The sequence below is a fragment of the Electrona antarctica genome (genome assembly GCF_951216825.1).
Source record: "Electrona antarctica genome assembly, chromosome: 19".
NCBI lineage: Eukaryota > Metazoa > Chordata > Actinopteri > Myctophiformes > Myctophidae > Electrona > Electrona antarctica.
Genome location: NC_136800.1, coordinates 16,251,464 through 16,261,658, shown reverse-complemented (window position 1 = coordinate 16,261,658; position 10,195 = coordinate 16,251,464). Strand labels below are relative to the sequence as shown.

At 43.8% G+C, this 10,195-nt stretch overlaps 2 protein-coding genes across 4 annotated transcripts in view; one reads left to right on the top strand and one right to left on the bottom strand.

Moving 5' to 3' along the window:
- Nucleotides 1-36: 36 nt before the first annotated feature.
- Nucleotides 37-9,061, bottom strand: ipp (intracisternal A particle-promoted polypeptide). 3 transcript variants are annotated; one of them, XM_079529789.1, is made up of 10 exons: nt 8,927-9,061; nt 7,073-7,519; nt 6,411-6,622; nt 5,052-5,271; nt 4,565-4,720; nt 3,879-4,046; nt 3,310-3,447; nt 3,042-3,164; nt 2,361-2,581; nt 37-2,043 (listed from the first exon to the last, which is right to left on the bottom strand). In XM_079529789.1, exons 2-10 carry the CDS (start codon nt 7,437-7,439, stop codon nt 1,819-1,821), a joined length of 1,830 nt encoding a protein of 609 aa, XP_079385915.1. In that variant the 5' UTR covers nt 7,440-7,519; nt 8,927-9,061; the 3' UTR covers nt 37-1,818. The 3 variants fall into 3 exon arrangements, with proteins under 3 accessions (XP_079385915.1, XP_079385916.1, XP_079385917.1); XM_079529790.1 differs by lacking the exon at nt 8,927-9,061 and adding an exon at nt 8,298-8,431; XM_079529791.1 differs by lacking the exon at nt 8,927-9,061 and adding an exon at nt 7,980-8,185.
- Nucleotides 8,342-10,195, top strand: part of sgip1b (SH3GL interacting endocytic adaptor 1b) — a 92,957-nt gene continuing 91,103 nt past the window's right edge. Inside the window, exon 1 of the mRNA XM_079529800.1 lies at nt 8,342-8,456. The gene's annotated coding sequence lies outside the window, so the exon portion shown is untranslated. The remainder of the gene's footprint in view (nt 8,457-10,195) is intronic.

Here is a 10,195-nt window from a genome sequence, read left to right as displayed (position 1 = left end):
GGTACTGAACTCTAGACCATGACATTCACTTGAGAAAATGGTTGCTGGCTTGTTTTAATCAGCAGAGACAATACTGTGCTTTAAAAAAAAAAAAGATACAATTATTAGGGTGCTCTCATGTCACTATCTGACAGTGATTAATCATACTTGATAAGAGGTACTGCTGTTAATTTGATTAGCTGCATGATCCAACAAGGATACAAGAGATGTTTTAAAAGGCCAACATTAATAAAAAAAAAAACAAGGAAAACTGATTCTAAATATGTCCGCTGTCATTTCTCCATTAAGCTCGAGAGTGGAAGTGGAAAGTTCTAGTGTTAGGTCTAGTGCCTCTAATGAGTTGACAGAGTTGATAAAACAAGCTTCCCTTGTTTGAAGTGTTGGGTAGCCACTAAAAGGCACTTTTTAAAATATTCTTTATTTTACAATAAATACAAGTCAGGAGTTGAAAAACAGTTGCTCAGTCTGCCGGTATATACCACAAAAACAGACCGTTTTGTGAGGTGCTGCACCTTATCCAGAGCGCACACCCCTACTATCCAAAGGTTGACACCCAGAAACATCTAAAAAAAAAAACGAAAATAAGAAAATACAGGCAGAGGGAATGATCTCTGCAGATACAGACACTGCCACACATTTCTTGTGTAATGATTGATAGGGCTTAGTTTTATATAGTCTATACACTAGTGACAATTCTACTTGTTATACCTTCAAGCCAGTGCTTCTCGAGGGGTTTCCAGGGCTTCCGCAGCAAGATGAGGAACAGGTATTTTCCTATTTGAAAATAGCTTATCTACAAGCTTGTGATGCGTTGTGAGCTTGTAGATCCACTAATTGTGCAGGTTCAGTGTGCATGCTGGTACTACAAAGTGGCCTCTTGGTGCAAAGTGTGCGTTGTGAGATTGTAGATTCTTTTTTAACAAATCTCTTATGGGAGTCTGTCACACAATCTTTTCAAACGGGGGTTTGTGTCAATGACCAAACATCAAATTTGGTCAAGTCATTGACATGAACATTTTTGAGAACCACTGCATTTAGACCAAATGCCTTCTCTCAAACATGTTCATACCAAGGACCCCCAAACTGATATTTGGCCATGGACGTGATGGACCCCCCAATCTGAAAACAAGCTCACAGTGCGACACTGAGTTACGTGCTGTGAGCTTGTATATCTGCTATTTTTTAGATTGAACCACTGCTGGTAAACATGGTCCCTCATAAAGCAGCAAAAAGTGACAAAAAGAGAAAGGGATGATTCATTCATTTGGCTCAAGGAACCACAATGTCATCATCAGTTTACGTATTATAGGGCCCAGTATCATCTTGCTGATTTGACCTGCTTAAGTCAAATAGGGAGAGATTCTGGCATCAACATATCTTGGTAGATTATCACTAGTTTGCAGGCTCTATAATGTGTTTGGGCAATATATCAATATCATATGAGATTGTTTTTCATCTGAGATTTTGGATGTTGTAATATCGTCACATGGCATAAGTGTTGTCTGTTGTCTGGCTTTAATCACTTAAAGCCTTATTTTATACTTTCAAAGATCACTTTTTAAATAGTGAAAATAGCAGATTTACAATATCACAACGCATTGCAGACAGGGACAGCTCCATGGGGGGCAGGGGCTGCGGGGGCTAGGGGGTGGACACACTCTGATGGACACTTGTCACCCCCCCCACCGCTCTAAATAGCCAGCACCCCCATAGTCCCCCCAAGCACAATTGTCTGGAGTCGTCACTGGTTGATGATGATACCATCTCAATATCAAAAATGTTGATATTTTATTTTGTCCATATGACCCAGCCCTAGTGTCAGAGAACAGCCAAGCCGCCGTCACAGCGGCTAGTGATCATGTTGCCAATTTCGGACCATGTGTCCAGGTGAGGGTCGTAGATCTCCACAGAGTCCACCGTCACTGGTGCCGAGAAGTCCCTGCTGGATGCTCTGCCCCCGATGGCATACAGCAGCCCGTTGACCGCCGACACAGAGACCCCTGCTCGCGGCGTAGCCATCGGTGCCACCTCCACCCACTTCTCCTACACAACACAAGATGATGAGAAAAACAGCAACTCTATAAACCATCTGGTGAGCTGAATCTGAATTAGAAATCAGAATTGGAAGTTGTTTCTTGGCAGAATGTGTCGACACATACTGTACGGCGACAAGGAATGTGACTTGATAGGACGTTCTCTGGGTTCAAAGCCATGGTGGAATTACTTGGGGGCCCACCAGTGGGCAGCATCATGACGTGGCCCTCTTACCTAGCCTGGCTAAAGCCAGACGCGAATCAGCCATTGCCAAAAAAATAATAATAATTGCCTGCCGGCAGATTATTAGCCAGGCTACCTCTTACCTCCTCAGGGCAGTACTTCTCCACTGTCTCCAGTGACCCCAGTGCCTCGTTCCAGCCACCCACGGCGTAGATGCAGTTGTTGAGGCAGGCCACGCCCACGTAGGCTCTGCGTGTCACCATGACGGGCAGAGCTCTCCATCGGCGGGAGATGGGGTCGTACTCCTCTGCCGAGCGGAGCTCCATTCCCTCATCGCTGATTCCACCGATCACGTAAATGAACCCTGGGAGGCGACAAGTGTTATTTTTAACCACAAACAACTGCAGTTAACAACTTAAGCCACATTCTATACTTCTAAGAGCTCACAATTGTAAACAGTTGTGACAAATTGTGAATTTTGTTTCATAAAAATAGGGACACCCAGGTTAATAGTCAGTGCTAGGTAGGTAGGTGGCAATGCATTTTGGCCTCATTGGTTACATAAATGGATTTTAGATATAACATGCTTACACTTTACATTCACTATAGATAAGATGGCTATATATATTTTTTGTTTTTGTAGACTAAGTATATACATAGACGCTTATAGACTTTTCTATCTGTTGTTCTGAGAAGTTGACATTATCTATGTCTACATCACCATTTCTATGTCTATACATCACCATTTGCCAGCATAAAATGTTGCCCTATTAACCGAAGTTGTACAAATATTACAAATTGATATTCACCAGAAAAATATATACCTTGTAGCTCACAGCAGCCAAAGTAATAGCGGGGAACTGCCATGTTACCTATCACCTCCCACTTATTCTCCTCTGGGTCATAACGTTCCATCGTCTTCCCAATTTCTGACCCGATCCAACCACCTACAGAGGGAGAATGAGTTGACATTTCATTACAGCTGCCTGCAGGACCTACAGAACCTGTAGAGATGGTCTTAGTTCTTCAAAGAGAAGGGACATCACTAGTACTACATCAAGCACAGTAGACAAACATGGCATCACTGTTTACCCAGTGCATAAAGAGCTCCGTGGCAGGGACACACGCCCACCCCACAACGGGGGAAATTCAAAGACGCCACAGCCGCCCACTGCTTCGTCACCGGGTCATATCTCTCAGTGCAGTCAAAAATCATTGAGTCTTTCTCCCCTGGTGAAAAAAAAGAAAAAAATTAATTCAATCTATTTAATTTATTTTGGCCATTTTATGCTTTATTCAGATAGGACAGTGAACAACAGACAGAGATGGCAAATTGCATGCAGTAAAGTGCCTCAGGTTGGATTTGAACTAGAGTACTCACTACTCAAGCACTCAAGCCTCATTAATGTGGTATGAAGCGCTCATGGTTAAACTGTGGGCGGCAATGCGGTCAAGGTGCAAACCACATAATGGGCTCCAATGCAGCCTGACAGCAACTTGCGGGTTCGATTCCCGAGCCTGACGACCTTTGCTGCATGTCAGTGTCACTCCCCATCTCTCTCCCTGTTTCCTGTCATTCTCAACTGTCCTATCCAATAACGGCAGCAAAGCCCAAAAAAATATCTTTTTAAAAAAAGTGGTCAAACTTGGTAGAACCTCACCTCCCACCACGTAGATCATCCCCTCCAGTACGGCGACCCCCAGCCCGCTGCGGGCCTGGTGCAGGGAGGACACGGTGGTCCAGTACTGGGTGAAGGAGTCAAAGCGTTCCACACAGCTCAAAGCCCGGCTGTCACTCCACCGGCCGCCTTGCAGTCGCGTGTAGCCTCCTGCCATACGGGAAAACCACACAACCGTTTGAGTTTGTGTAGTGCGTTATGTAGTTTATTTACCACGTAATAAATAAGCAATAGATCATGTGTTTTACAATATATAGTTAGCCATCTCATAGAGTGGGTCTTACAGATGGTTTTGAGGGACGCAAGCCCCTCCTATGCCCAGTTTTCCGTGTTTGTGTGAACACAAACATGGGCTTGTGATTGGCTGATCATTACCCCATAGTGGTGACTGGCTGATTTGACTGTAGCAAAGTACATATTGGAGCTAAAAGTGAGGGCAGAAAAGTTCAATAACTTTTATTTTGAATGTTAACATTAGTCGATCTACTAGCTCACAGCGCGTCACGATGTGACGCGTTGTGAGCTCGTAGATCTGCTATTTTTGCCATTGGAAATTTGCTGTACGCCGAAGCATAAAATACAGCTTAAGTGGTTAATATAAATTTGTATTCAGTTAACCTGAACAGCTCACTTATAGAAGTTAAGGCGAGATGCTTAGGCCACAGTACCAATGGCGTAAAGGAACTTTCTGGCTTTCCTCCTGGGTCTCATCTTGGTCGGCTGAAACATCCCAAACATCTTATTTTCCTTGGGATCTTTGTTGAATTCGGTGTATTCTTTGAGCAGAGTCTGCAGAGCCACCCGGAGGCTGAAGTCCATAACGCCTTTGTATTTGAGCAAAAGAGAGTACAGTGAATTCAATATTCTTATTGCTTACAACACGTCATGTTGGGTAAAACTGTGATCAAATGTAGTTATTATTTAATCACAAGCTCTTGTTAATACTATTAATTTATTTAACTCAATATAATATGACAAAGTAGGGCATTCATTTGCGGGGAGGGGGGGACATAAAAAGTTGAAATATGGAGATACAAGGTTTCTATAAACAATAAACTAGAAAATCACCATTTACCATTTATAAACATCCAATCCACTTTATTTATATAGCCCAATTCACAACTCACGGTGCTCACATGCTCACGTTCTTCTCACCTTCTATGTACTTGAAGAGCCTCTGTGGGGACAGCAGGAGGAAACGGACTGGCTCCAATACTTCCACCATATGTTTCTTCCTCTTGGTCACATCATGGAGAACCCAGTCCATGGCGGCTGTGAAGACCTGGTACTCGTCTTCAATCCTGAGCTCCTCGCTGAAGAGCAACTTAACCAGCTGGTCCTTTGAGAGGCCCCGGAACTCATCAGTAACGCACACCTAGGAGAGGCCAGCCGACAGGCTTTCAGTAAGAACATGGGGCAGACATAGACAATATTCACATGGCGGCCATCTTGCCATTAAGTTAATGAAATGCCACCCCGTTGCCACCCTGCTTGTTTAGTGCAAAGTGCCAAAATATCAGTCATGCGAATATGATCTATTGCACCTTTCATCACTTTCAAACTCAGTGAATCCTCAAAAAAAAATCACACCCGTGTGAAGTGAGGGGCGCCCTTTCATTATACATCATCTCATGAACAACTGAATGTATGTGATTGGTTCATTGGTTGGTTAAATTTACATCATATTTACAGACATTTGACCTAATTTCTCCTTTGTCAATAGCAAATATGAGATGTGTGGGGACAAGATTTATGTCATATTTGGCGGACATTTGACCTAATTTCTCCTTTCATTGTCAATGGCAAATATGAGACGTGTGGAGACAAGATTTACGTCCTATTTGGCGGACATTTGACCTAATTACTCCTTTCATTGTCAATGGCAAATATTGAGACGTGTGGGGACAAGATTTGGGAGTGTGGGGAGCAGTAGGGACAAGATTTACGTCATATTTGGCGGACATTTTACCTAATTTCTTTCATTGTCAGTGGCAAATATTGAGACGTGTGGGGATAAAAGCTGGGGGGGCTAACGCCTCTAGAGAGAGGACTGGTGAATGGTGATGGAAATGGGTCTGCATTTCTATAGTGCCTTTATTCAAAGCACTTTACAAAAAGTGCTACATTCAATTTCATCCAATGACATCCACATTCACACAAGGCAAGTGGCAACAATGCAAGTCACCAACCGGAAGCAGTTATTAGGGGTTCAGTGTTTTGCTCAAGGACAGCTCAACACAAAGAGCCGAGTATCCAACCGAGAACCTTTCCAGACGGCTGCTGCTGCTGCCCTACCTCCTAGGAGTCACTGCCGACATGCAACACAGAGCTAATATCAACTAGTGGTGGAGCACACAAGGACACTTCAGCACTACTTGCTGAACATAGGTCTCTATTGACCGGCATCAAGCTTTAATCTAGATTACTGTACATACCAAAGCGACAGCACAGCGCAAAAACACAGCAAAGAGATCTGAACTAGCAATAAGTTGGAGAACCAACATACTTCCGTACCTCCAGGAAGTTAACGCAGATGTAGTTCTCAGAGAACTCCAGCATGTCCATGCAGCCAATTTGCTCCAGGAACTGGTAGATGCCCACACAGTTAGAGGGGTCCATGTGACCTTTGAGGAACTCTCCGCAGATGGACACCACTTCACTCAGCTGCAGCATGTCTGCTGCTACCATCATCTCCTGTACGTTCTCCACTGTCACACTGATCATACCTGAATGGAAAAAGCTGATTCAGTAATACCGTATTGTCCCGAATATAAGACGATTCTGATTATAAGACGACCCCCATTTTTCAAGACTAATTTGTGGGAAAATCACATTGAATGTCAAATAGTCTAGTCCTCGATTATAATACGACCCCGTTTTTTAGGATATTTCCATTTGAAAAAAAAAACGTCTTATAGGGTAATAAAAAAAATCCACAAAACACCATCCATTTTTTTTTCTTTGTTTGGAATTGGCATATACAAGCGGGTGGCAAGTTAAAGGAAAAGCATGACCTATGGATGGAGGCGTCATGAGTCAGTGTTTCATCATCATAGCATAAAACAAGTGCATTACACTGGAACACTGAGATTTTATGTATCACATTAAAACTATGATTAATGGATGAACATGGTACTTTGCAGGCAAAGACATTTACAATGACATAAAGTGTGGACCTGTATATATGAAGTCCAACAGCACCTCAAAGACCTCCGCCTCTACCCCCAGGATCTGCACCTCTTCCTTGTCAACCTCACTCATTCCCCCAGAGAACAAAGCAGAGAAATAGGGGCTGCTGGCTGCGAGCACCAGCCTGTGAACCCTGAAGACTCGCTCCCCGATCCTGAGTGCAACGTCGCAGAAGTCCGTCCGAAGCCGCATCTTGTTCATCTGGGCCAGGATGATTCTAGCATAGCGGTCCGAGGCCAAGGTGGCCTGCTTGGGGCACTGGCTTGTGGACATGGCAGCTGCATCACCAAAACCACTGGCTGCTGGGATGGAGGTGGAGGCAGCGGAACTCCACGGGCCACCAAGAGAGGACATGGGGGATTGGGCCAGTGGTTCAGTTACACCGAGGGTTGCTTCATAGCACAAGATAGTTCCAGGGAACACATGACTTGACCCTAGGGCAAAGAAACAGAGACAGAGTGAGTAGCACAGCAGTAATGAACACTAGTAGTCAGAGGATATTAATAAGTGTTTTTCGTGCAAAACGAATGCTTGGAATGGGTTCACAATCATGAAAAACCCCTAGTTTGACCCATAGTTTGTCCATAGACCCCCTAGTTTGGCCAATAGCCACTTGTCCAAATATGCCCAAATCCAAATGTGTTGACCTCATCACATTTGTGATGACGGCTATGGCCGTTTTTAGCCCGAGGAGTGTTTTTCATGCAAAACGAATGCTTGGAATGGATTCAGAATCATGAAAACCCCCTAGTTTGACATGGCACATGCTACTTAAAGCATAATGAAATGTAGAACATTTTGCCTTATAGGCCTAATGGTAGTGGTACCCCAACTTTCAGCAGCTGTCAAAAATTCCCCTAGGGTGGTTGAATAGAAACCAATGTGGGATGTTACCTTTACAAACACATTGGTGAAGAAGATTCTTGGTTTTCGCCGATTTACATGTTAAACAGTTAAGTAAGGTAAGTGGTAAATTTGTTTTATAATCATGATCTAAATTGGCAAAGTAACTAAAGCTGTCAAATTGTGGAGTGTAAAGTACAATTGTATACTATACGCCTCTCAGATGCAGTGGAGTAGAAAGTAAATTAATAAGTAAGCATCTTGATAAGTAAAAGTTAGACAGCTATAGGGTCCGTTCGGTTGGTGCGGGCCTGGGTAATTAATGACACCTGTCGATTTGTGTGCCCCATGTTGATGTGTAGTGCTCACTGGAGTAAATGCGGTCCGTCGGAAACTTGTGGTAAAGTGGAGAGATTCGACCAAATACACGTTTTCTGCCAGAACTTTCAAATGGATATGAAACTAGAGGACATGTCAACTACTGCAATAGTTGACTCCAACTGAAGTCGCAGGCTCGCAGCAAAATTGGTGAGTACAAAAACGGAACGCCTTTAATCAGCCGCGGTGACTCATCGACCCAGGAGGGCATCTGTGACTATGCATTATTAATTTAGGATATAGTGTTGCTGTGGGGCTAGCTGCCCATCCAGGACAGACATCTGCCACTAATATTATATGATCCACATTGATGCAAATTGAATGACTGACACTGACACCGGCTTGCAGCCATGCAGGTGCAGCTTTTTTGCATTAATGCCTCATCATTGGTTTTCACTGAGAGACAGAGATCAGTACTAGTAGCTCTATTGTACACACAGCCGACCCCCTGTTAGCCATGTACGCCAGCTGAGCTAACTGCTAGCCAGGATGGATGCTCTGCCTCCTCTGTGCTCCCAGCCTCCCAGTGCATTCAATTCATGGTTAGGTTAGATGACAATCAAACACGCTCAAAATATCCCTGGCCAGACTGTCAGAACGTTTTGAAATGAATGACTAACCTTCGACAGCGTGCGTTGAGGACTGGTTAAGTTTACGAGGCTGCAGGCAACTTCCGTATGCACTGTACTGACTGTAGTGTAGACCTCTATGCCGTTGACGGGACTGTCAATCGACTTATCTGAAATGACTACAACTGCCTGGCAACTAAGGTGTCCCAATACTAGGCATAATCAAAATAATCAATACAAGTTCAAATTTGCCTTTAGTCGATATGTTGATCTTTGTCGTTATATGCCTGGTTGTCTCTTATGAAAAGGATAAATTGAGATGATAAATTTGTAAAACAAAAATATAATAATAAAATACACACGTTGACGTGTTTATTTCGATGTTTCTTGGTGTTTTACTAATGATTTATTTATAGCAATGCACGTCATACAACGCTAGATGGCAGTGTCGCCTTTGAGTTAACCCCTTGCAATCAAATCTGACCGATTTTCCAACTTTAAAATGTGATTTTGAACTGGTTGCCAATACTCTAAGGTTGCCACATGTTTTCATCATGATGTCTTCCACGCAAGTTAATCTCATAACACAAAATAATAATGTTGACAACTTTTTGTGAAGGGAATGTGTTTGTGTTATATTGTTCATTGTTCGTTTCTGGTCAAATCTGGGTGACTGTAGAAAACTGGAGGTTATGCAATAACCGTGGTTATGTAAATAGTGCAAGCGAGCATTTGCTTGCTATGGGATAGCATCTCCTGAGGCTATCGACAGAAAAAACATCTTTATAAACTCACTAATATTTATATATAGGAATGGGTCTTGTGTGTCAGGACGCACCCGGCCTCCGGGTATAAAGCGCCCTCTGTGCACGCACGCTCATTCTGATACTTTCCTTCTGCCAATACCTCCAGTTATGTGAGAATAGTGCGACGCTCCCATTTGCTTGCTATAGGAGAATCCATACACTACCAGTCCCTTCATTATTACCAGAGATCCCGGGGCTGCACACGTCACAGACGGTAACTACGCCCCATACGGGACCATAAACATGCCACCAGGCCACCGGCCCAGTGGAGTTAAGGCGAAAGGTCGAGGTCCACCGGGTCCCTGACCCAATGGCCTCATTCTTATGTATGGACCCGACAGACTTAGGCTACCTTATATGCTCCAGGCCCACCTATTCGGGCCTAAATTCCCTAGACCACAGGGCGGAATTTAAGAGCGATCCCTGCACTCCTCAGCAACCTGTAGGACTGCATGAGCCACCGATGGCTCATTGACGTCCAAGTTGTAAAACCTAGCAAAGGTCGAAGGCGAAG